The 27,966-nt window shown below is 39.2% G+C and overlaps 1 protein-coding gene across 1 annotated transcript; it reads right to left on the bottom strand.

Moving 5' to 3' along the window:
- Positions 1–27,929, bottom strand: CNOT10 (CCR4-NOT transcription complex subunit 10). The gene is made up of 19 exons (XM_068674467.1): positions 27,701–27,929; positions 24,916–25,007; positions 22,608–22,769; positions 21,930–22,080; positions 21,137–21,282; positions 20,182–20,268; positions 19,470–19,553; positions 18,370–18,487; positions 16,438–16,587; positions 15,738–15,940; positions 14,078–14,199; positions 13,301–13,477; positions 11,740–11,820; positions 6,276–6,389; positions 4,786–4,916; positions 4,048–4,083; positions 3,826–3,953; positions 1,888–1,963; positions 1–297 (listed from the first exon to the last, which is right to left on the bottom strand). The coding sequence occupies exons 1-19, from the start codon at positions 27,720–27,722 to the stop codon at positions 143–145; spliced, it is 2,235 nt and encodes a 744-aa protein (XP_068530568.1). The 5' UTR covers positions 27,723–27,929; the 3' UTR covers positions 1–142.
- Between the last annotated feature and the right edge of the window lie 37 nt (positions 27,930–27,966).

The following is a 27,966-nucleotide window of genomic DNA, read 5'->3' as shown; positions in this document are numbered from 1 at the left end:
TAGAGGCATTTAGGTGTTTTATTAAAAATTTACAGAAATGAACACACTCCAGCAACCCCGGGTATGCAGGTGTCCTAGGTTAAAAAAATATACAAAATCCCAAGCCCTCATAGAAAGGGCAGCAGCAAGCTCACTCAAACCCTCACTTCCTTTGAACAGTGGTGAAAGCGGGCATCTGAATGGGCTGGATTGAATGGACTGGCTGAAAAACAGGCTTCTTCCGCATGTCAGAGAGTGTTTTCACAGAGGGGAGAAGCTGGTTTCTCTTGATGATCTGCAACGCCAGCTGAGTGTTACCTGCAATGCAAAAATAAAAAGAGGTGTAAGAGCTTTGTATGACTTTTCAGCTCCTTTGTGTCAACAGTGATGCCTAAGCCCTGGCATCATTTCCTTGCTAGACCATGTACAAAAGCAAGCTTCCTATTCACTGAAGGGCACAGCCATTAAAAAACACTAACAGAAGTAAATCTGGACTCCTAGTACTTGATTCCATCTCTGCTCAGCTGAAGACATCAAGCTTTAACCTTGGAGCTGGAAAGTGCCAGAGCCCCTGCTGAACTCCTGGAGGCACCTCTTCTCACTCACTCCCACAGCTAGGGCAGAGAGGTTCTCTCACACAAAATACCCTCACAACGTCACACTAAGGAACAGGAATGCAAGTGTCAAGAATAGATGTAAAATCTGTTTTTAAAAGAAAAAAAGTGTGATTTTTCAACTGTATGCATGGCCCATCAACTAAATATCTATTTACTTGGAAAAGGAGCTCTTTGTTAAAAATTAAGCCAATATAATTGTAGGAGGAAACCTGTTAAGTTCTGAAAAGAACATCTTTCCTCTTACCAAATATTTTACTTTCATTAATGTTTTAGTTTTAGAAGAGAAGTGCCTTTTTCTTGACATTCTTAGAACAAAACATAGCCTTAGCCCCTTTGGTACTCTTCTGTTCTGTGCTTCTTTGTTGCAAAAAGAAACGTTTCTAAATTGGAATTTTGGAAATATCTTTGCAAGGAAAACTTTTTTTCAGAATAAAAAAGTCATGGCCTCTGCTTCCCTATAATGCAAGAAGCCTAAAGGAAAACGACTCCACTGATTCAATCTGCTCACACTGCAGAATCCAAGTACAAGTTTTCCCATTATGTAGGTTTTTTTTTTTTTTTGAAGGTTCACTGCATTTTCATGAAGAGAATGGATTTTGGAAGAGTTCCCAACAGTACAAGCTTTGCATCAGAGTACTTGCTGCACAGCCTTTGACGTAGCTTCTTTGGGAACTTGCATTTGAATTTTCTTTTATTGTACAACCTTTGAAGCTCTCTTATTATAGTATAAACCTCATCACAGGTTTTACTGGGCCTATTCAAGACTGCTGATTTCTGGACAAAGTATGGGAGATTTCAGCTCAGAAGATGCATCTTTAGAACGTCAGGTGTTTACAGCAGCCCTGCTCTTATATACGTGTGTTTTACAGGTTTAACAGCAGGAATTGCCAGCCAAAAAAGATAAACTGCCTTCTATCAAAACACTTAACTGTTATCAAGTTATAAAACCCCCACATGTTCACAAGTAATTGCTCCATAGAAATGAGGGTACAGATACATAGATCCGTGGCAGTGTAAAAATGGAGATAGGGCCTAAAAGGTATCCTTCAAAACGCTGGCACAGCTCTAAAGATCAGGAAAGATGACAACTGTTCTTCCCCATTCATCCCAAATCTAGATTGACAGAACATTTCACAACTTTACAAATGTGTTCTAATGCTTTCCCTGTGTTAATTGTGAATTCCAGGGAAAGACTTAAGATGTTATAAATACCAAACATTACACTCAACATTACATTTTCATTTTATGTATTAAATCAGCATTTTAATATTGGAAAAAGAGTAATATTTACCATTCTGTAGTTCAAGATATACAGCCAGCAGAATAGCCTCTGGAGGGATCTCTTTGGGGTGGATCAATGAAGCAGCCTTATGGAAAAAGAAGGTGGGAGGGGAGAAAGAGCGCTTAAGAGACGTATCCAGCTCAAAAAATGCTCCTTGACAAGACCATTAACATCACCTGAACTGACAAAACCAAATAACAATCCGTAAAGTAAGATTTTTCAAACTAATACACACAGTTAGATTCATGCATGCAAGGAGAAATTGAAAGATTGTCTGCCTTGCAAGATTGTTTCACACTAATTAGCAGCACCATCTGCTGTATGCTTATGTCAATATGAGTCTGTCATTCTTGGGCCAATTGACTGCGATTTCCTGCTGAGATGATGGGTGAAGGTAACCTCCATTGCTCCGAAGTTCAGAATACGAAGTTAATAAGGATCATCACAAGCAAATATGTACGTTTTTTCATCTGTGAAGTCAGTGATGCTGTCTTCTGTATTAGCTCCAGATCTGACTTCCCTACTCTTGATCTCCTGCACGCCAGGTACGTGCCCTTGATTTCCTTTGGCTTGCAGCTAAGTCCCCGTGCTCCAGCTGAGACGTGTCCAAAGCTGCGAGCCTTCAGAACAATACAGCCCTGCAGAACTGCCTCCAGCAGGCCCCAGACAAGTCCCTGCTTTCTGCCTCACCAGCTTCTCTGTCAGGAGCCATGCCAAGTATCAGACTGCTGCTCCTTCCCTTCAGTTCAAACAGAAGGGCTCCCCGAAACTTCACTGGGAAAGGGAGGAGAATGTAAGAAGATGAAAGCGAGCTACCAGGCCCTTCAAAGGAAAATGTTATTTCTCTCCTTATCCTTTGCCTTCCCTCTTCCCAGGTCACTGGGTATCAGCATCATGTTGGTGTATGGTTTGGTACTGCAGGGTAAAGCCCAGCCATGAGTAGCAAGAAAAATGACAAATAATAAAGAATTTGTCCCTACCTCTGAAACTTACTGTTTTCAATTATTTATCAAATGTGAACACTTGATAATCCTAGTACAAGGATGACTCCTGTAATGGCAGTAAGGCTGAATCCTGAAATTTTATCTTTTCTATAAAGGCCCAATTCAGAGGGCAGGAAAAATGCGTATTTGTCTCTATACATTTGTAGAAGTAAATTGTGTTTGAGATCAACCCATTTCCTGAGAGGCCGGATCTGCACAAAACATGAGAAGCTAACAGGACTGATTCCTGATCAAAAAGAGGTGCCAGATGATCATTTGTTACAGGGCTACCTGGCAGTGGTACCTGGTATCTGCATCCTTCTACAAGAAGCAGATGGTGGAGATGCTCCTCAAGGAGAAACCAATTATTTAACAAGCTAAAATACGGGCTGGTCCAGCCATCCACTGGACCTGCTCAAGAGAAAGTGGTCTACACAGTTCAAATTCAGCATCCAGTAGTAACTTGTGTCTGTTCTACTGAAAGAAGGGGAGTGAGCAGCCCCCAACAGACCTGATCTTACCAGGAAACCAGGCAAGCAAGAACCAGACATCCAGCAGATTGTAGCTGTTCTCTCAGCCTAAATTTCACAGCTTAGATGGTGAGTTCACTGATTAAAGACAAGGAAATTCAAGGCCCTCAAGAACCTTCTTCTGTAGAAGATAACAATTACTACTGGACTGTTAAAAAATTAGAAAAATGGCTTCCTAGTCATCTTCCACTGTTTTGACACAATCTAAAGGAAATCCTTAAAAATAGTACTGAACTATTTACAGGTAGTAACTTTAGAACTCCTTCACGTTACAAGTAGAGGTTGGTTCATTAAGACAGAACAGAACTGCCATCTCAGCAAAGCCCACAAATGAATGTTGAGCTGTGAAATCACCAGGATTTGCTGTGATCTAACTGGCACTTTGAAGGACGTACGTTTGTCCCTAGAGCTGCCTTAAGATTTGTTTTTCATACCTGATGGAGACACTTTCGAGCTTTGTCATATTCACTCCTCAAGCAGTAAGCACTTCCGAGGTTGAACAACATCATTGTTCGTGCAGATGTGACTGAACTGGGATAGCACTGTGGGGTCTGCTTGCCAGCTGCAATTGAAGAAGATATATATTTTTAAAACCTTTATTCAGAGCTGCCCAAATAAGTTCCTGTACTCTGCTGAATATGCTGGCTGGTACTTACAAGATTCCATTGCCTCATTCTCTCCTTTGTCAGACCCTACAAAATAAAAACAGACACAAAGATATCATTTTCTGTGAGCTTTTTTTAAAGCTCATTACAAAAATTATAGTTACAGGTCAACAGATACAAATTTGCTTCTTCCTTCACGGTCTGACATTGCAGAGGGAAAACATATCAGTTTGCTTTCTAAATTTAAGCTACACGTTCCCATAGTTAACATTTTGTTTCCCTAAGAACTTTTAGATTTGCAAATAGGAACAATGAAGTGTAAACTGCAGTCATCTGACTAAAATCAGAGCTGCTGTAGTCTTAATTATGCAGGTGGGCTCTTGAAGTATTTTTGTCACAGACTACACACTCCCAACTGGAAGCACTGCAAAATACAGATTACATTCTCCCTGCTCCTATCTCTTAGGCAAGCCCTGGCTTAGAGATTAAAAAAATGGAGCAGAAACTACGAAGCAGAAGTTAACAAAAGGAATTTTACAACATTATGCTTAACGCTACAATATACGGTTCTATTTATATTACAGAATTAGACATGCCAAAGGAAGGACGGGCATGCAAAAGACAAAACAAAATCAAAGCAGGAACTAAAGCCTGGAGGAACAAACCAACCCCAAACAATCTTGCATCTTAAAACAAGCGATCCTAATCGTCATCATATTTATACACAAAGTTACAGCAAGAAAGCAGCCGAGAACATGACCAGTTCTAATCAAGCGTGGATTCACTAACCTTGATCCTGTTCGTTTGAAGAGATCCCGAGGGAAACATCAGTGACGTTCTCAGGGTTCAAGTGAGTGATGGCATCAGATATTCTGTCTAGAGAGATGAGAGCTTCTGCTGCATACAAATGCCCAAGAAACCTACAAGAGAAAAGGGTCAGGTACAAATGTCAGCATAACAACCCCCAAAATTCACTGTTCTTACACAAGACAAAATTAATTCAGTTCTTAACTTCAGCACATGACGACTGCTTAATACACACGCATGAAGTAGGCTTGCTTGCGTAATTCCCCATTCTGACATCTGCTTTTTACACTCCAGTGTTCCAAAAAATTCTGTACATGAGTAATGCCAACTAATTCATGCACAGGAACAGCCATTCTAGACAGACAGTACTCAGTATGGCTTCATCTCAAAGAATTAAAAAACAGAAATGGTTACAAAAACACCCCCACAATATCGATACACCTAAAATTTGAGGTGTTAAAGTGACCTCACATTCAATAAAAAGTTAAACTAAGTCTGTAAAATACCTTGAATTTCTTGCATCACATAGCAGTAACACTGCCTTTAGAAAATTATGTGTTACCTGGCAAATCCTCTAAAATCTTGCTTTTATAAAGACTGCACAAAAAGATGAGCTTCTACTGTAGTTTGAAGCATGGGAGCCAAAGAAGTTAATTGACACGGACAATTTCAGAGAATGCTGCCAGCATCCATAAACACAAGTTAGCTTGCTCTCTGCTTGTACTTTACCAGTTTTGCCAAATGTCATTAGTACCATAAAAGCCTCACGTGTATTTTATTCAATTCCTGTCATACACAGGAACACAATGCACAAACAAGGTCAAAAGGATGGGGCCAGAGCTCCCTTTTTTTTGAATTTGAAGAGATGCATCAGAATTGGTGAGCAGAAACAGAAAGAAGTTTGTGCATCTTTCCAAAAAGATAAAAGCTAAGTTAGAGCTGAAGAACAGAAATCGAAGAATGGAACTCCTATAAGCAACAGCAAGATGTGAAGTGACAATCCTGCACATCCAAGGTCTGGTGCCCTGCCGTCTGAGCAAACCCACCCCTCCGACGTGGTAGTTTGCTAAGCGAGTTTTCAGCTGCATGCTGGCTTGGGCAGTTGTCGGCACCTAGCTGCTTACTCCTGCCCCCTGTGCTGTGCCAACACAAGTAGGTGCAGCCCACAGTGATCCACAACAGAGATCTGACAGTCCTGCACTGAAGGGGAACTGCAGCTGAAGATTAACAAAGAGCAACACGAGCAGCAATCGGTTCTGAATTACATGGAATTCACACACAAACGAGGGGACTCACGTTCCTGCGTGTCAATGAACATTTAGTCAGAGCTTCAACAAGAACAGGAGCACGCCAAGCAATTCTTTGCCTCAGATACAGAACGGGCAAGCAGCTACAGACATGGGAAGCTTCAACTCAGAACTCTCCAGCAAAAAGCAGGGCTGAGAAAGAAGAAACGGTCACGTCAGACTTACTTAAGAGACCCTGACAGCTTTGGTTGCTGAAGGAGTTTATCTGCGTGATTCAGTGCCATGAGGTTATCACCCAAAGCCAGAGCCACGTAAGCACTACAGGCAAGTATTGAGCACCTGGAGGGAAAAAAAAGCAGAAAAAAAAAGGAGGGAACCAATATGTTAAACAGAAAATTCTGTGATTTCAAATGCAGCTGTAAAATTTCTCCTTTATCTGGATTTGCTGGACATTTGTTAAAGACATTTAACACTTCTTACACAGAGTATAAAAAGAAGCAGGAACAAACAGCACAGTCTATAATCTTTAAAATGTTTCTGATCCTACTACAAATAACTTCTGTTTTCATACTACATTTCAGACATTATTTATATAGGATAAAAGCAATAAAGAAACTTCATATACAACACAAACAGTTTAAGATATTAACTACTCATACACAAATGTTTAAGTACATATAAAGTACATACAAATTTTCACAGCCACAGAGCATCCTTACATTCAGTTCTTACTTGAAGTTATTTCACATTCAAGGAAAAATATTTGGAACTACTAAGTTATAGTCATACCTCAAAAAAAAACAAAAGACAACAAACTTACAGCATGCTCCAGAAGCCAGCAACAGCAAACATGCAAAAGATTACGTTAGCTTTAATATAGTCACTAGACAGAATAGTTTTCTACTAACATATTATGTTTCTACTAACATAAAATGCAAAGACCTCCACTTTTCACCAACAGTCCAGAATCTCAAAAATGAAAGACATTTAAGCGTTGAAGAAATAAATTGTAAGTCTTCAACAATATCTTCACATCCAACTACAAAGCAAAGGAGCTGGCCTTTCTGTAACGGTGGCCTCAGTTGCATTTCCTGCATGAGGAGATGCACACGCTGTGTTCAACCCGTACAAACCAAAGATCACCACAGTACGATTTTGAAGTTTTGACCATTAATAACTGATGGACCTCACCACACATGATATTTTTCTCATGGACTTTCTCATCCTGTTTTTATTCTTTAAACCCTGGGTTTTCATTCGCGTTTCTCTGCCCTCCCCCTCTTCCTGCAGCAAAGAGTAACAGATTTCTGTAACTCCCAATCCTATAAATCACCTTGAACTACAGCTGCCTTGTTGGAGTCAATTAAGTTGTAAAATAGAAGAGTGAAATATGTTACAACATTTGTACACAAGGAGACCAAACTGTAGGGAGTTTTGTTGTTTCCAGTTCTGTGTTACACTGAGGATTGTAATCCTCTGCCAAGAGCCTGATTTGCTATGTGGCATTTTTGTTGCTGTCGCAGACTTTGATGGGTTTCCAATAGCGCAAAAATCTCTGACGGCTCTTGTAAGGCAATCTGAGTGACTCTCATTTTCCCTCGTCACACAAGAACCCCACGTCAGGATGCCAGCATTAAGCCAAGCTTTCCAGTTGGTAATAACTCCCCTCCGTGTCCCTGCCCCAGCCTGGTGAGCGCAGGCCCTCTTGTCCTCTCTTGGGGCAAAAACCTGGGCCTGCTTTGCCTTGATGTGAGCACGGACTCCTTTCTCCTCCGGGGAAGGGAAAGGGGATCCTCTTAGCGAGGTCTCACGTTGGGAGAGATGCAAGCAGAGCCTTCGACTCTCCTGCCAGGAGGTGGGCTATTACCCCGCCAACCTTCTGGCAACTGTCAAGCCCACTTTGAGTCCAGCAGTAAGTCATGTAATTCACGGCAGGGCCTGGGGTGCCTTTATTCCCGGTTCCCAGGAGGCATGCTCTTTAATTATGCACAAGCAGGATAAGAAACTTCGCCAGTGTTTCCCCCCTACCCCCCACTTCCTCTTTACCATGCCCAGATGTCACATCAAATCTGAGCACATACAAAAGCTTTCAAGAAAGAGAGGAAAGCTTCCCCCGGCTCAAGTCCCCGACCGAAAATATTTCTGAAAGGTTGTGGCTGTGGGGAGGGGGAGGGAAATGGGGGGAAAAAAAAATCCCTGAAATAATGGCCTGCTTCTAACCAGCTTCTTTTCTTCTCGACCTCAAGGAAGAGCAACTTTTAAACGAGCAGAGATGCTAAATACCTTTACACGCAAGTCAAGGCCTGCAGAGTTGGGTGCTCCTACCCTTTAAGTCAATACAAGCCTTCTGCTCACCACAGCATTTTAAAACTACTTTTTGTTTTTTGAAAGCATAAATGCAAACAACAGGCGTGCTCCAGTCACACAGCAGATGGGTCCGACAAGATGGAAACCTCTGCCCGAAGGATTCAGGGCCTGTTAAGCCCTTCAAGACCTCGAAGAGATCCTTCAGCAGAAGTCCTCTGAAGAAAACATCCACTTTTTCCTCAGTGCAATGCTTGGATTCATTGTTGAACCAGCCAAACCAAACGCTCAGGAGATCTGACAGCTAATCAGAGCAGAAGAATTGCACCACAAGGGAAAAGCCAAACTAGTTTTTCACCCCGGTCGGGATTCTGACAAAACTCCGCAGGTCGTCTTTAAGCACTGGAGACTTCCAGCATTACTGAGCCCCTCCGTTCCCTAAATAAAACTGCCTTTGCACTAGGAAAAAGAAAAATGTTTTTTTAAACCGCCAGATTATGTCAAACAACCTCCTGAGTAGGTTTAGGCAACGAGATTTGTCAGCCCACACCGACTGAGGGGTTGTACAACCTAACCTACGTGCTCAGCGTAGCTTATTCCACTGGAAAAAAGGCTAACCAGAGCAAATCCACTCCTTCAAAACTTACCATAAAGGCATAAAAATGGCTCCTCTAAACGATTTGGAGAGCATTGCTAACCTGAAAAGTCTGTCCAACTAATTTTCACACAAGCAGCAAACAATACGCCCAACGCTTAAAAATGGACTCTAAACAAAGCTTAATTTGTAAGAGTCATTTAGGGGCACAGTCAGTCATTTTAAACTTATATTAGGATGTTCAACTGTACAAAATCATAAAAAAATCCCAAACATTTAAATTCTCTATGTCGGTACCAGAAGCAATGGAGACTTCACAATCCAGTGATTGTCAGCAAGGGGAAAAACTACTCCTCAGAATAATCCTCGCCATTTCAGTATCTCTTTTAATGTTCCCTGACTGGACATGGATTTTAACTTTCTCACTTAGCTCCTCAGTGAGCAAGCCAACAGTAATACGTTAACATTTGAGCCTACCACATTTTCATAGCCATCTGCAGAAACCTAGGAACGGTTTTAGCAGTTACACTCTAAGGATGTCTAGTCTCATGGATTTAACCAGCAGTCAAAGCAAGTATTGAAAAAGAAAAAAGATCAATGCTTTTCCTTTCTTTACATGACATTCTTTACCAGAAGCAGCATAGTTCTTGCTAAACTGGTAGGTTTTTCCTGACAGGCTGTCAGGTTTCATCAGTAGATAACAGCTGATTGTGAAAGAAAAGACTATGCAGTTAAGAAAACCACGATGTGACACCGTGTGATTTTGACATGTGGCAACCACATTTTCAAGTCAGGAGAGGAAAAAAAAAACAAAATCACACCACACCACTGTTTTTAATCCACTGCCTTCTATTTCAAGGAGTATCCTCTTGCATCACTGCAGAATAAATAATCAAGGTCTCAGTAATGTCTCCTCACAGACTACTGCTAAATTGCCTTTAAACAAATACAAGTAGATTTGCTATACACAAGGCAGCAAAGTAAAGGTTACAGTGGTCATTATAAACCACAGGTTACCTGGGGTTAGGCTGGAACAAAGTGTTACTCAAGAGTTTAAGTGGGAAACTACTGTATGCTTTGTCCATAATGGAAACTTAAACCAGATTTCTTCTTTTAAGAAGTGGTGCAAGCTTTATAGTAAGAGATTCTCAGTGGGCTAGCAGCCACCTGAACAATGCCATTAACATTTCAGTATATGATGATTTAATTGGGGAAATATAAAGAGATTTCAGACAACACAATAGTCATTTGGACAAATAGGAGTTACTGTGTTTGGTAGTCCACGTTCCTCCAAGTATTTCAAAGATCTTTGGGAATACAAAAACACTGCAGTCAAGTTTCATTCATGTTCTTCCATGGTAAGGAAGTCAAATGCCAGGACAAAGGCAACTTTTCCTTCTATTCTGTGCAAACTATGGATTTGTTTCATGTGGCAAGGCTACCTGCTGAAAGGGATTTTTCTGTTTTGCCATCGCTGTTCATTGTCACCCGGGACAGAAGGAATTTTATATAACATGCAGTAACAGTTTAAACTGTGAAAAGAAAACTACATGACAAAATGGTTGTTTACACTACAATACCAAGAAATTTAAGGCTTAGAACAACAATCAAGTTACAGCACAAATTGTCTATCACACTGGGAATATTTACATATTACTAGCCTGCTACAAAAGCAAAGCTAAGTACACTAGCTTAGGCTTCTTTTGTCTAATTAGCCCTGTAACCTGTTGTCAGGCTCGCATTTGTCTTAAATCTATTTTCAGTTGTTTCTACAGTATTGCAGCAATCAAAGAAAAAAAGAGCTGTGAAGAGTCCAGAGAAGACTAGGTTATCTGAACTGAAAATTATACAATATTATAGATGATAAAATCTAGATTATAAAATAAGACCTGGCCAAATAACGTTGAATCAATTCTAGGCAGATAAAAACTCCAAACTGCAGATACCTGTGCAAATATTTAGTGCAAGATTCCTTGCTCTCTTTAAGTATCTCTTCCAAAATGCAAAGTCAAAACTGAGACAAAGAATCCATGAGATCTGACAAGCCAAGAATCATCTCACAGTAATTCATTATCACTCACAGAAAAACTTGATTTAGAACCAAAACATCTAAAAAGGTGTAAAAGCAATCTAAAAGCTACCATCACGTATTAGTATACGTGATAGTATTAAAAGTATTCCTAGAGCATTTATTACTTTAAAGGCCAAGTCACATATGAAAAAGTGATAATAGTAAGTTAATTAAAAATAAAAAGGTTTTAGTCTAAGCCATGCTTGGGAGAAGGCAGAAAGTGAATAAACTGAGGGGAAGGGTGGATTATTAAAGGTTTCAACCCTAGTCCAGATGAAAACTGTGTAGGGGATAAGAGTTCACAGACCAGCCTTACCAAATCTTTAAAAGGTAAGGGTACTATACTGTAATTTCCCCCTCTTCTGCTAGTCAGAAGAGCCATTGTCAGATTTTTAGCTTTGTCATTTATAGACCTTGATTTTTTGGTTTTACCAAATATTTAATGGCAAGCCTATAACAGCGGGATCAGAGACTTAACTATAATCTGATCTGAAATTCTGCAGAGTTTCTACTTGCTCTGACTCAAAGCCTTGAGGAAAGGAAGCACATGCATGTAAAAAAAAAAAAAGTCATCCTTACATCAACAACTACAATGCAATACTGCAAGTGCCACACCATTAAAAAACAAACAAACAAGCAAGCTAGTAATGACTCCAGAATCATAACACAATTTAAGAGGGGTCTCATTTAGTTGTGACTATTTTTTGTTATTTACTTGCCTTAAGTTTTCTAATTCCTGTTTCTTCAAAGGCGAAGAAGGTGGAGCTGCAATGAATTTATCCCCTTCATGACTTTTATTGCTAGAATAAAAACAGTATATTAAATTATTTGCAGTCACTCCTTATAATTAAGATCTCAGCATAATAAGCATTGATATTTATTCACTTCATTTTAAAGGACTGCAAAAATTCTATAGCCTAAAAAAACAGGAAAATGAAGCTATGTAAAAATTGAGGCAAATGCTGCTATCAAATAGTTAGGATAAGGAAAAATGGGGGCATTTACTGGGAAAGATTTGACTGACACACCAAACAACACATGCCACTTTCCACAGCCTTGAGTTATTTTTGAAGTTCCTTGTAGTACAAGAACTTTAAGCTCCGGAGATGCAGAACTTACTGCATTTGTAACCTTCTCCTTCAACCAGTAAGAAAAGCAGTAAACTAGCTGCTGTCCTAGACACCTTAGTGATTAGTTACATACATATTCTGTAAAGAAAAAACCCACAAAGTACATATTCCATTAGATTTCTAGCTACCCTTTATTTTTATTATGTCAAAATACACCCCTTAAAAAAACAACAACAACAACACTATCTTAAAATTAGGCTTGGGGTTTGTTTGGGGGGCAAACATTCACTCTATTTTTAAACATAAGCAATTTCACTCCCCAGTAAGCTGATAGACACCCTGCTTCTAGAATGAAAAATGGGAAGAGAAGGTTAACAGTGGCACCTTGGCAGAGAGATGGTTTATGAACAGATCAAACAATCTGAATTGAAAATGAGTTCCAGCCATTTAACAAGCGGAGCTTTTTCCACTGAAGTACAGTTTCGTGTCTGTTACAAACAGGTAAGATAATTCCAAATTAGACCTTCAAACAACAGCACTGAAGGGAACTTGACAGTGTTGTAGTGAAGGTACTTCATGGGACACCTTTGCTAAAGATAGATTTTAAAAATACCTGTAACCACTGAAAATATTCACAGATGTCTTGTGAATGAGAGGAATCTGCCCAATAGTCAGCCTGTTCAATTAGTGGGATTTGCTTCAAAATTATCCTGTTCAATTAGTGTGATTTTCTTCAAATGCCTTATATCTTTTACTGCTCTCTCAGAGGGTCCCTTGTCAGAGGAAACAAATCCTTTTAGAGCCTTTCAGAACGTGACACACAAATTCAAGAAGAGCCGGGAGATTTTGAAATTAGCAGTGACCACTGAGAGGCATGAGGGATTCTTTTTTTATTCTTTAAGTGAAAGAAACATCTGCTTTTGAAAGCAGAAGGTAATAAGGGATTTTCCTGTACAGGGCATGCTTTTCTTTCCTTACTTCTACAAGGACAAGGCAAAGAAAAAACAAGAAGTAGGTCTTGGCTGAGTTAAGGCCACCATTTTATTTTCATTGTTGCTTCCCAATGGGCCCTGTGAGCTTAAGTCAGAGGAGCTTCATTTCAATGGGCTGCATAAAGCTTAACAGGTAAGTTAGCTCAAGTTTTATATTCAAAAAATATCGAAATATTAAAATTAATTAAATTCAAGGTGTAATTCAAAATTCTGATTACCTGCATGCTTCACTGCTTTCACTGTTTTCTGCATTTCCACCTAGCTGATTACTAGTTTTAGAGCCATTTTCTTGCTTTGACTCCTGCTGGTCTTCTGGAAGTAACAGCAAGGCATTTCTTAGACATATCGCTGCAAATTCCATGCTGGCTACAGGTATTGCTGAAGACTGCCCATCACTGAAAGAGACACAGAAGATAGCTGGTGAGTACCAATCCTACTAAATTTAAAAGGAAAAGCAGAGCTCCAGAAAGACCTGGATGCAGAGCAAGTTTTATTTATGAAGATATATACACCCTGATATTCTTATGTGTGGAAAGTATACCATGACATCCAAATAGCACAGGCAGGTTCAACTACATGGCAATTACAAGAAGTTCTCTTGTTTTGATTGAATTCACTTCTTAAAAGTCTTATGACAGAGGAACTAGATTCCACCTGTAATTTTTTAGAGTGAATTACCAAAAATATATATTTAAAGTGAGAAAAAGATTAATTTAGCTAACTGGAAATGCAAATTTCAGAAAAATCAATTTTAAGTTTTAATGACTCTCAGTTACAACGAATACACAATTAAGCCCTCTGCTGGCCATAACAGAGGAGACATCCAAATGATGTTTAAGTAGGACTTGAGCATTTTAAACACACCTCTTTTCACTACACGAGTAATTCCAAAATGAACACACAATTATTCCATGAAAATTTAAGAGTCCTGATGAACAAACACGTACCCCAAACAAAGCTCTGATAAAATAAAGACCCACGGAAAGCATACTTACTTATAAACAACATTCTGTATTGACTGGGACGCCAGGACTATCTTACGGTGGTAGCCTTGACCTACTATAGATTGCACAATTCCCTTTTTGCTTGGAAGACCCTTAGTCTCTTGTTCTGAAGTCTAAAAAAGAAGGGAAAAAAAGAAAGAAAAGGAGGACTAAGATATTATGGCTATTGAATGAGAGTTTTGCAAAATACGTGAAAACTGGAAGATTACAAACCCAGCTACAATGCAAGAATAGTTGTTTTTTTTTCCCCACCCCATATGGGTACAGTTTTAAATTTAAGTACCATGAAGATTCAGATACTTTCTATTGCCTTTGTGTCGCAGAGGGATTTAACTGCACACAGTGTTTTCACAGATTAGTTCTGACAGCTTGTCTGATAGCCTACTGACCTAGTTTCTCCTCTGTTTTGAAAGCAGAAGAACAATGAATTAAGTCGCATTAGAAGAATTGCTAGGATATCAAAAAAAAATCATACGATCAGCCAATAACATCAGAATTGTCACTAGGATTTGCCATCTTCTCTCCCTGATTACACAGCATTCAAAATGCTCTCAAACTGTTCCATGGGGAGCACAACGCTGAACTACAACATATGCAAAGTTACATTAAATTAACTTGTTAAACAGATTTTGGTGTATGTAGATATACTGGGGATCAAATGAATTTAACACACTAATTATCAGTCCCAAGAATCAACTCCACACCACGCTTATTTTAAAAGAATAAACAGAAAGAAAACAACTATAAGCCAACTTTGTTGCTAAGTAGAATTAGTGACAAAGAATTGCAGTTCTAAGGAAAACTTGTACTAGTAAATAGGTGTCACTTTCCAGAAAAAGTTATCAGAATCCAAAGAGGAATATTTTATGGTAAATGCCATTATCACGTTAATAGTAATTTGAAAACAAATATTAAAAAGATGCAGTGATCATCTGTCTATAGCTTATAAACTACAATACTAAAGCAAGTAAAAATCTGCCTCAGTAAATTAATTTTCTGTAGGATGTTCAGGGAATAAATATGAATCCACAGCCAGACATCAAGGTATATTAATGTAAATTGAGCTACAAGGTCGAATAAAACACACCATTGGTTTTAAGGCTTCACTTGTCATGTCTTAAATTACAAGATTTGCGAACACTTCCCTTTTGTCTTTAAATATTAAAAGCACCCAAAGTGAACTTCTTCCTCATAAGATTACAAATTTAGGAAACTTCAAGCTGCTTTTGTTACCCAAATTCACACTCCATGATACACCATACAATGTTACAGCTGTAGGAGGAAGAGCATTAAGCTCCAGGTGCCTAACACGATCTGCTGCTTTAGTTGGTCTACAGTAAGTGAAGAGGTGACCCATAACTTTATTTCCTTGTCCCAAACTGCTAAACACTGTTCTTGTAAACAGGTTCCTAGCTTTTTTTTAAACCAAAGGCATTTTGGACCCAACGCTCTCTAAACTTCGATGTCGCATCTGTGAAATGGGGGCAGAAGCAAACCTACAAAACTGCTGCGAATAGCTTTTCAAAGTTTCTGAAACAATCACAGAATGGCTCAGGTTGGAAGGGGCCTTAAAATTTAATTCCTCTGTTCACAAAGACAAAACGTACTTCATAACCACAACCAAACACAAGGAATTTGCAAAGCCACTTACCCCCTTGTTGGCAGCAATGCAGCATTCAGCTATCCTCAGCCAAAGGCGAGGGTTTGAGTGATAAACCTGGACTGCCTCAATCAGGCATTCGAAGGCAGCTAAAGGCCTCCCGATATGCAGGAGCTGAATTCCGCAGTTGTAGAGCAACTCATACCGTTTGTTGGTCAGCAGCGTACACATGGGCCTCCCTGAAAATTTTTTACCTGCAGAAAAAGATACGTAATATTGGATGTGCAGCTCAGGAGAGCTGATACCGTGGACCTCTTGCAGTGGGGGACAAGAGGGAAAAGTAAGAGGGAGGCTGTGGGAAACACCCAAAAAAAACCAAAAACAAACAACAAAAATCACTATAATTAGAGAATTCACTAGCCTCCCTCTGTAATCAAAGCAAGAAAACTTCATAGTATTTATTTTCTATCTACTGTTAGCAGGATCACAAGTAATGTACCACCAGTCTTTACTGATGCATACCGGGGTCACAGAAACTTTGACTATCAGTCAGGGAGATCTGACAAAACCAAAGACTAAAAACAAGACAGAAATAATTGCCCTAGCCCCATGGCATACCAAAGAAAACAAGAAAAAGGAACAATTCAAAAGAGATGGAACAGGAATTTTGTTGGCAATTAACGAAAGCTTTTACTTTCTTCATTTGCCCATCCCTTTTCCACCACCCATTTTCATCTCTTGCAAGTCTTACCTGGATCTGAGCTACCTGTTCCTAGCTGCGCACATGCATTATCGTTTTCCTGTAAGGCTTTTTTGAAGTAAAAAATTCCTAAATTGTGCTTTCCCATTGCAAAGTGGATGCAGCCAAGATTGTTCCAGAACATGCACCTTAAGCATTCACCTGAAAGAAGAGCGAAAGAGTACTTTCATAAACTGAAAAACATCACTGAACCCACAAAACACTTCCACCACTCATGCATTATTACGGTAGTTTATTAAATATGTTCTTCAGCAAGATGTTCAAGGATTATGCAGTTATGTCCCTGTCTCAAATATTTTAAAAATCTGCATTTCTGTATATCATTCTATTTCTCTGGGAAAGTTCACCTAAACTGACCTACAAGTAAGAAACCAGAGAGCTTCAGATCTTATGCACCATGTTTCAGGACACCCAGGTATAAAGCCAATTTGACAGACTGCAAGTTGAAGTAAGTTTTCTGATTTTTTTCAGTGTTTAGTGTGTATAAACACTTTATTTTTTTTTTTTCTAACAGATGGCTCTTGTAAAAAGGAAATTCTTTAATGACGTTATCTACCTACATTTTACAAAATAAACAAACATGTTAAGCTAACCTTACAAGCAGGAAATGCGCTCTCCTTCCTAAATAGACCATGTTGACATAACACTGTAAGAAGCTCCTTCTACACAATAAAGGACAGAAAAATAAACTTTTGACTTATCTGCTGGTAACTGAAGCTTTACAGTGTTACTATTGTTTAAAAAGAAAAAAAGAAAAAAGAAAAAACCCACGCCGCTACAAATCAAAACAACGAAAACCCAGATAATTTCCAAACAAACAAATTAACCTGACATTATTTTAACCATAATTTCAGGAGACTTAAGTGAAAATTCCACTGTTGTTACACAAAATAGTAATTTTAAAATATTACTATATCTTCAACAAAATTCTGAACTATGGAAAGGACTTTAAGCATAAGAATTGCCAAAAAGTAAGTTACAGTAAATGCCAAACATAAATTTAATGCCAGAATAGGCATTACTGCAAATATTTTGAACATTTTCTAAGTCATGAAACTTATCCACAAATACAGAATTTTCTTGAGAACTTTACAGTCCTATGATAAACCCAGGGCCAATTCTGCAACTTCTATCATCTAATTGCAACCTATGCAACAACACTTCATACGTAATTTCTTGTGCTATAAGGACTTTTCTATAAGGACTTTTAAGAGTACTATCACAGAAAAAAACATTGAACCAAAGGGAATTAAAGATATTTAGTAGCTTTACGCTATGTATTTTTGAAACCCTCACTCTCTATTAATACAAGACAGCTTTCTCTCCAGATTTTTTAATAGATGACATCTAAAAATCTCAAACATACTTAAGTAAATTAGTATACATTGTGTGTACACATACAATGTATATGTTTTTATTATACAAATAACTTTAAGAGCATGCAAATACTTTCTATGCATATGTACACATATATACTTTCTAGATATAAAAGTAACTTGAAATGGCATTTGACAGAAGTCAAACCTTAACACATGAAACATTTGAGTTTTCCCCATAATAAGCACCATAAGTGCCATAATTTCATCTTTGGGTACAATCTAAAAATCTCATTTCTAGATCTAGAACGTTGCCTTTTGTTTCACGTTTTGATTTACAGAACTGAATGTAAGCCTTGCAAATATCACATTTACACCTTCAAAAATCCTTAGATACATAATACATGATGCACAGATACATAATCCAGTGACTAAATGAACATTTGATGAAAACCACAACAGTGTTAAGTGCAGAAGCACAACAGTATAGTTGAAAATATACCTAGGATATAAACCCATGACATTTAGAGCCTGCCTCTATATCAACAAATAGTCCTATTTGTACCACACATTTAAGTACTTGCAGGATGAAGGTTTTTTATTTTACCTGTTTTCATGAAGCCTGGATGTTCAGCAATGTTTGCACTGTTTAAAAGTTTGACTGCTTTACGGTAATTGCCCCTCAAATATTCAAAATTACTCTTAAGAAAGAGAGAAGGAGCTGACTGTGAAGGAGAAAACAATAGTTAATTATCTCATTTTATGATTTCTACTTCAAGCGTTAAATCACTCCACATTCAGCTTGCCCCCTGCTGCCATTTTAAGGATACTTAGGCCCTACCGATTTCATGAAGCAGAATTTCTTTGTTAAATACTTACCTCTGCTGAACTACAAATCTACATAGATTTTTTGTTGTTACTGCTCTAAAACCAAAAATTATGCTACAGAACTCTGTCATTGCAATGGCCAAGTGCAGAGAATCTCCCTTTTAAGAGGATCTTTCTCCAACCTGTCTTCTAGTACACTCCTCCCCATGCTTCCCTCCCTGCGGAGTTCAACAACTTCCTCCTGGGCTGTGATTTTCCTGGTCTGCCACAGACATCATGATCCAGAAAGATTTCTGTCAAACTAGCAGCTGTTGAGACTGGCAACAAAAGGGAAGTGCTCTCCTCCTACTCCCTGCTCCTCAGTTAATGTAGAATATATCTGGGATGTTGGACGTAATTCTGAGTTGAGAACTCCTACGTAAAAAAAGAAACTGCTTTCGAGCAAGAGATAAGCCTCCAAAAAACTTCATCAAATATAAAAAACAAGACACTGAGTACCCCCAAATTAATCTGTTATTAACGAATTGAAATCAGTGACATCAGAAGACTTTATTTCCCATAGCATTTATAGTAAACTAAAACTTGTTTTGCATTGCTTAAATTATAAACCAAACTTGACCTGTTTATTATATCGCTTCACTTCTTTTCCTGTCATTAAAAATAAACAGCAATTTTCTGCACAACTGAAAACAATGTAAATAAGAAAATCCTACATTAATTACATTTACAGAAATGATTACAAGCCCAAATGACAATATACACTATTATTTCAGACATCCATCCTCAAGAACACCTTCCTTGTAAAACAAGTTAGTAAATTCAGCTTTAAAAGAGGGAACAGACTTAGATTGCAGAAACAAGAACTTTAAGAATACTTACGTTTCCAGCTGTATTCATAACAGACTTGATCTCCCTTTTGCATGCTTTTAGTGACTTCATCTGGATATAGGCTCTCACCTTATACTGTTAAAACATTAAATTTGTTCATTAAAAAGAGTAACTTATACAGGTTTGGAAGATGAACCATAGCTAGAGATCTGTTACAAAACATTCTATATACATTTTAAAAATAGGCAGTAAAAAGTTGCTCAAAAAGCCCTTCCAAGGAAGAAATTCTATTCAGAGTACCAGCAAGTTTATAGGCTTCATATTTACAAGAAACAGAAGCGTGTTTTGTTCTTTTTAATTCCAGCTATTTACCTGCCCAACTGACAATACTGGTATACCAGTAAGCGAAAGATCAACACTTTGTATCTCCACGTGTTTTTCCACAAAATACCATGAAGAAAAAAAAAAATGTAGCTGTTTTAGACTGTTTGCAAACCAATAAAAAATCAGCAGAGCTAACTGCAGTTTAACAAAGCTATGATAAATATGCAGGAACTGATGCTAGGATCTTTTAGGTTAAGTCAGTTTCTCCTGTACATGTATCTCAGTAAAGGAGAGTTAGATAAATCTATTCTGTTCTTTTACAAGATGAAATTCAAGGATAATATCACAATTCATGCTGAACTAGATTTTACGCAGGTGGTACTCAATTTTAAGAAAGACTGAACTGATGCTCTTGTATAAATCACACATAGACACCTACCTGATGTATCTTAGATTTAGCAACTTCTATTAAAGCTCCACTTTCAGCTTTTTGGTTAGAGGAGTCTTTATTAGTATTATTCCCTGACTGTGTCAAATGAAAAAAAAAAAAGAAAGCATTAATAGTATTTACTTTTAACATTCAGTCTACAGATTCCTTCTTCAGCTATTTTTAATCACTTATGAGGAAGAAAAATAGTTATTTAATGATAATTAAAAAACCATATCCCGCTAAATATTGTGACTTGAGCTTTGTGATCAAAATCCAAGAATGACCACACCAGCCTAACGTAGTTCTGTGTTAACAGCAGTGTTAGGCTACTATGGCATTGAGATGTTTCAAGAATTCTCCTACCCAGAAAGATGATATGCACATTCTAGATTCTCTCTTTCATATTATCTCCAACAGAATTATTATGTACATTAAAATAAAATGCAAGTATGACATCAATGGGAAAAGGCAAAAAAAGTGTCCTTTCACTTCTAAGCCATCATTCATTCTATTATTTTTTCTGAAAGACACATACCAAAGATTTTATTTGAAATTATACCTAATACTTTCAGGAACTGTATCAAACAGATGCTTGATTTCACACATGACGACACACAGTTTCAATTCCTCTGACATTGATTTTCCTTTCAAACTCAGGGGTCTTACATGGTCATAATCCAAGACACATAAGAAAAACTAAGTATATTTGACACCAAAGACAACTGTCTTGCTATTGCAAGTCTCTGACTTCAGAGATGCCTCTTAGCTCCTTAGCAGTAAGAGAAAAGGGTGGAATGGAAGGAATATGCAGCTGCTGTACGCCCTTAATATGTGTACGTTATCTGAAGTTACAGATGTTCTAACAGTTCTAAAATTCTGAACTACTTTAAAAGACTAATTCTTGATTCATTAAAAACATGCCTCTGTTAAAGAGGCAACAGCATTCATACGATTTTAAGCTTACCTCATTTTTCCCATTCTTGCTATTATTATTGCCCTGTGAAATCATTTTTTCCAGAACAGCAAGCAGATGCAAGGCTTTCTCAGCTTGGTAAGTTAGCAGGTACAAGTCCACAAGCAAGAAGCACACAGCTTGTGCAAACTTCTCTTCTGTATAAAGCAAAGAAGCAGAAATGACTTTACAATTGCGTAAGAAAAAAAAAAAAGACTCCTACATACTGTGGATAAGTACATAAACACAAAAAAAGGAATTCATTCAAATGATGTTAGTATGGAAGCAGAGACTATAGCTTAATGTGTATTTAGACTTTGAGAATTGGTGTAAGTAAATCAGCACCAAAGATCCAATGTCTAAACAGATGGAGCCATGTGCCTACATAGAATCCCATAGGACTTAAGAGGATTCCATACAAATACATCTCTGCATTTCTGGCTTCACTGAGTAGTTCCCAATAGGTAACCCAAGAACTGGGAGGCATTGAAAGAGAAGCACTAACACTTACTAGATTTATTGAGACCCACACACAACACATGCTTCAGACTTGTCACTTCATAAATACCTCTTAAAGTTGTCAAATATCCACTTCAGTTTCACTATTATTTGTCTGCTAAATGTCTCTGAAATACCTTCCACACCCAAACTCAAATGTTGTCCTTGATTTAAATAAAGCATATTCTTCATTCCTAAGCCTATTTTTTTTTTAATAAGGCAGTTACAAATCACTTTTCTGGTAACTACAGAAAGATCATTTACTCGTTCTTGTTACTGCGTGAAGAAAACTCTTCTGTCTACACACCGAAAGGCTCTATAAACTGGTACAGCTTCTCTCCAACTGATATAGCTTCAGTGTACTGACGCAGATGGTACAAAATAACAGCTTGATTGTAATAAAGCATACTATTTTCAACATCGTCTAAACCATCCATTTCTTCAACAGCAGAGTGAACCTGTAAAAAAAAAAAAATTGTTTCATTGAACTTTCCATATTTACGATTTTAAAGTGTCAAATATTTTACAAAAAGAATCCAAAGGTATTAATTCATCTGAAGAGAGGTCAGAGTTATAAGCCAATAAACTTCACTGTTGTTCAACACATACGCAGTGAAAGATTTATATTGAAATAGAAAACCTTCAGCTGAGTAGTAAAGTAACATTTCAGCTTTTTATGTTATATGAGAGTAGTTAGACTTTCAGGCTAAGAAACCATCTATTCTAAGAACATAGCAGTTCTTCCTACAGTTAACCTCTGGAACACTTAAGGTCCAAATCAATTTCAACAGTAAGTGAAAACTATAAAAGCAGTGTCTTCAATGATTAAAGAGACTCAAAGGTTTAAAAGTAATGTTACTTTTCTATTCATTTATCAAATCAAGGGGAGAAAGAGCAGAACTTTTCTTTCTATTTCAATAGTGAAGATCCCATCACCATTAATAGTACTCAACTATCACCTTTCACATCAATATGTTTGCATTACCTGGTTCTTCAGCTGGTTAAGGGTTTGCCTCAAATTGTCTGTTGTAGTCTGGTTACTTTTACAGAACTCCGCAACAGCAGTATTCAGTGTTATTTTGTAGTCATCTTTGTTTATGTCTTGAAGGGTATTTAGGTGTTGCAAACAAGCATCATAATTTCCAGCCTAGAAACGGCACATATCAGAAAGGTATTAGAAGATATTAACTTGTTAGTTTGGACTTTGTAAGCTTTAATGAAAGTATCCTCTGTATAAGTCTACAAATGCAATATTTCCTTTATCAACAGGGAGTGAACTAAAGCTAAACAGCCACACACATACTTTAATTTTTATTCACATTAATAGGTATGCGAAGCAAGGCAAAAAGTTGAGGTTGTAATAAAACCAGAAAAAAAATGTAGAGGAAGACAATGGATTAGTTAAGTGTTATAAACAGATGTTTCTATGAAAATCATTATTCTGATACTTCATTATAGTAAGTTTCGAGATTATTTACTTTGTTTTCTTAACCTTTCCTCATCACATGTACATTGAACAGCTGCAGCTGTTATCTAAGTCTCAGCACATCCTTTTTACATTCATTCCAGATGAAGTGAGGAAAATTATGATTTAGCCTGTTGAAGTCTGCTTAAGACAGGTTGGCAAAAGAGGGGAGAATCACTTTCCCAGGACAGGTTTATATATATACACATACATATATACATGTACACGTTTTAGCTGTTGAATGAATTATTCAAACATTTGGGGACCTACACATGCTTAAGTGAAACCACGACCCAAGCGTAACGCTCCTGAGATGTGATTTAATGAAGACATCCCTTTCTTTGACCCCAGGAATAGGCAAATTATTTTTAAGGGCTTCAGAAACACATAATCTATTTCAGTTTTAGTCTTTTCTGTCTTTTAAGTCTCCTTTGGGCAGTAAGAATTTAGTCACACTGAGTGGTGAAAGAACTCCAGAGTCTTTCAACTAAGTCAAACCTAAGTTCTTTGCTTTCTAAAATTTGACTCATATACATAAATAATCACCTTCACCTCTTCCAGATCAGGTCTACTTCCAGTCTGGGCAGATACACAGGATCATTTCCAGTTCTGTCAACATTTCACAATCCAAAACTATCTTTTGAGTACCACCACTACTCCCCACTGACATTTTCTCCTGCTTTTCTAAGTGCTGTTACACTGTGCTGCTTCTGTGCACCTAACTCCCTCTGCTGAGGGCACCTCCACTGCAGAGAAACCCTCCCTGGTCCTTCAGGAGAAACCCAGCCTTTTGTTCTTCCCAAAAAAGCAGCCATTCCGCAGCTACTCTTAAGAGAAGCACCCTGTCCTGACCCTTCACTCTACTAGGACAGCACAGTTACACAATTTGTGGAGACATGTAGCAGGATGTTGACACAAAGTATTCCCACAACTCTGTATCAACACCTTGGACTTCCTATTGCAAAGATACATAAACACAGGGATTTACAGCTCAACTGCTGGCAGGCTCTGACTGAGACAGCCACCTCCCAAGGGTTTTCTTCACTTGTTCTCACTCAGAGCTCATCTTCAACAGGAGCTGCTTACACATCACGGCCACAATGCTTCTAAACATGCTTTGACTAAACACTTTGAACCCTTAAATGCTCAGCTTATTTTGTGGTGTTTTTTCTCTAGTCCTTTTACTCTACCCCATTAGATAGGACCTAGTATATAACATACATGGATTTTATAGTAATTCTCTCAAGACAGAAATTGCAAGTGCAACATGATAACGTAGCATGCAAGACAGTCCACAAGGATACCTAGAGCATCACTTTACAAAGCAGAACTGACAAATAAGGCACATTATTAATTCTGCTCCCATCTGTCACCTCCTCAGAGCATCACACTTACAGAGCTTACAAAGCTCTCAAAGCAAGAGAAAGATCATGAGATAAACAAGGTGCATTGGACCAAGATAAGACTAAAGCTGAAGCTGTCAACAGATCAAAAGTATTTTAGATATCTGTGGGTAAGCTGGAAAAGAGGCAAGCCTTTCCTATACCTTCAGTTCTCAGGATCAAATGTCAAACAGCAAAAAAGTATTGAAAAAGAAAAATTGAACAAGAAACTCAAGACATCAGCTGTAGTCAGTTTAAGGACGAACTACATGAACTTGATGTAGCAAAAAAGAAAAAAGGGAAAAAATAAAAGTAGTAACAAGTAAAACACACAATCAGGAATTTCAAAAAGCAGTATTTAACTTTTTACCGGAAACCTATTTAACATATCCAAAAGTTTAGCAGTTATGTGGTGAGTTAGAAGGATGGGTTTGACGTTGTCTTACCAGAAAAGCTTGTAGTGCACTGCTCGACAGCTCCTTCTCCTGATCGGTAATCCCTGAAGTACCTGCTCCTTCATGTTTCTCAGTACCTTGATCTGTAAAGTGGACAGATGATTACAAAAAAGTCTGCAAATGTGATAAAAGCTACTCAGCCTACAAATATTGTTTCTGCTGGTTCTCAAGATCCACCTGCCAGCAGGAATAACACTCCACATAACTGCAGCACTCTGTCCCACCTTCACTAAAACATCTCCAGTTACCCAACAATCCTAACTACGTTACCGTGCTCTCAATCGATAACCAAAGTCCCGCAAGCTAACTTGATATGCACACATTTTAGATTTATCTTAAAAGCTGCAATCACACACTAGAAATAGACTTTATTTACATAAAAATCTGTAGGGAAGATCAAATGCTATCCAGTGATTACACGGCAAGATGCCATAAGGAAATGTTGCCTATACGCTGCCTCAGTCCTGATCTCGCAGGTCTTTCAGTGACCCATCTCTCTTCCAAGGTGAGCAGCCATAGTTTAATTTGCATCTTCCTCACACTTTTTTCCCCAGCACCTTCTCCAGTTCTACTTATCTTTATCAGGTTAAAAATAGAAGAACAGCGTGTAGAATTTATGATGGTGGCCCCTCTGACCACTTACACAGTAACAGAATAAGGTTTTCATTTTAATGGTCTTCAATTCATTTTAAATAAAATTTCTAATGTGTTTTTTACTTGTTGGGCACTGCTGAGCTTACTGTTCAGGAAGGAGTCTCTCTGAACTCTTTTGACATCATGTAATGAAGAGTTCAGTGAAGTTGCAAAGTTGCATTGAACTACAGCACAGATGTTCCATGTTAGAGCAGCTGAAAATAACAGCCAGTCCCTGCCTTTTACTGAACATAAACTACTGGAGGAAAAAAAAAAAAACAGTCACCACACAAGACCCGCTTGTATCTGGAAGCAGTAGTTCTAGAAATACTTCCTATGTTTCAGCACGAGTTAAATCACTTCATGTTTTTGAAGCATAGACTATAAACATCCAGGGTAGGAATAAAACAGAGTTAATAATCGATTCATGGTTTGTGCTTGTTGCTGGGAGGACAGCAAGATCCTTTCCATCACTCCACACAACAATACATTTCCGTAAGAACCATAGCCTTCATCCTGCATCAAGACGCCAGAGAAGATGAGATACTAAAGCCTCAAGAATCTTTCACCAGCTAGTTACAAAGCAAACACCATGATTTAGACAAACTTTGGCGTTCAGCAATTTCAGCCCTCAGGAGGGATGGCTCCTTAGGGTGTTACAGAACTGCACACACCTGCTACAAAATCAACTGCACATCATGCAGTTACCGATGCCACTTGTGCTGCCTCTTCCTTAGAGGGGAGAGGCAGAACAGAAAAAAAGAAAGTCAGAAAAGCCCAGAAAACTTTTGGGATGCCCAGGTTTTCCCACAGCAAAAGAGAAAAGGAACAAGAAGCACTTCTCCTCAAGCTAAATGTCTGAAGATCTAAATCCTTACGGCTGGACAGCTGAACAAAAACCTGTTGCCTTTCAAGGACAGCGGTGAATAAATAAACAGGTTTTCCCTCCAACTTTCATGCTAACAGACACATTATCTGCTTTACTTGCTCAGCAGGCCTTCAAGATTATGCTAGTGCAAGTAAAGACAACGCAAAGACTTGAGAAGCCAGAAGCTTTGAAGTTGATGAGGCTCGGTCTAGTCAAGAGGTTCCTCGTGTACAGGTTTACCTCTCAGGAGCGCCACCCAAACCAGCGTTGCCCACTGCTACCACCCTATAAAAGCTCATCGAGCAAAGCACTGCCAGTGATGGAGGGCTTACAGAGGCCTGAATCCTGAAGTGAAATGTCCCAAGTGAAAGTTAAACCAAAGAGACTGGTAGCTGCCTAACAAAAAGTGCCACTTACTGCTTTAAATGCTGCTTGGTGCACCTCCTAGGGAAAAATCAGGACGGGTCTACAAACACACCTTATCATATGTTAAAAAAAATAAAAACAAAAGGAGGGCTGTTTCTTCTAAAAAGTCACTTTTACCGCCATAAAACGATGAACTGCATCTCCTACAACGCGTTAAAGAAAGCAAGTTTGTGAAATCTGAACTGTTAGCTTGCTGAGACTGAACAAAACTGAAGTCCAGCCGGAGCAATTCACAGCACGGCTTTTTTTCTTTGAGAAAACCACTTTGGCTAACAAGTCCTACGAGGAGCGGCTGAGGGAGCCGGGCTTGTTCAGCCTGGAGAAGGGGAGGCTCAGGGGCGACCTTATCGCTCTCTACAGATACCTTAAAGGAGGCTGTAGCGAGGTGGGGGTTGGCCTGTTCTCCCACGTGCCTGGTGACAGGACGAGGGGGAATGGGCTAAAGTTGCGCCAGGGGAGTTTTAGGTTAGATGTTAGGAAGAATTTCTTTACTGAAAGGGTTGTGAGGCATTGGAACAGGCTGCCCAGGGAGGTGGTGGAGTCACCATCCCTGGAAGTCTTCAAAAGCCGTTTAGATGTAGAGCTTAGGGATGTGTTTTAGACTGTTAGTGTTAGGTCAGAGGCTGGGCTGCTCCACGAGCCCGTTGCGTTACCCCGGCCGGGCTCCACCAGAGCCATTTTCCCTCAGCGCTGGGGCACGGCACCGACCGCCCCCCCCCCCCCCCGCCCGGCCCCTGCCCCTGCCCCCTCAGCCCCCCGCGGAAGGACACCTCCCTCCCTGCGCCTCACACCGCGCCGTCCGTATCCCTCCGCCGCGGAACGGCCCGGGCTCCCCCAGCACCCGCTCACCCGCGGCCTTGTCCGCCGCCATCCCCGCCGCCGCCGTGCGAGCCGAGGCGGGTTACCGGGACGGGGCTGCCGAGGATGCTCCCGGTCCTGGCCGGGCTCCGCGCCGCTCTCCGGGACTACTTTCCGCCGCCCGGACACTGCCCGCCCGCCGCCACCGCCGCTGCCGCCGCTTCCGGGTTCCCGGCGAGCTCGCGACGTGCGGCCGTTGCTGGGGAGCGTGCGTCTGACGTCAGGGCGCGCCAACGCTCCGCCTCGGGAGGGGAGGG

The sequence above is a fragment of the Anas acuta genome, chromosome 2 (assembly GCF_963932015.1).
Source record: "Anas acuta chromosome 2, bAnaAcu1.1, whole genome shotgun sequence".
In the NCBI taxonomy this organism is placed as follows: Eukaryota; Metazoa; Chordata; class Aves; order Anseriformes; family Anatidae; genus Anas; species Anas acuta.
The sequence above is the reverse complement of the archived record's forward strand: the minus strand, read 5'-3'. Positions and strand labels throughout refer to the sequence as shown.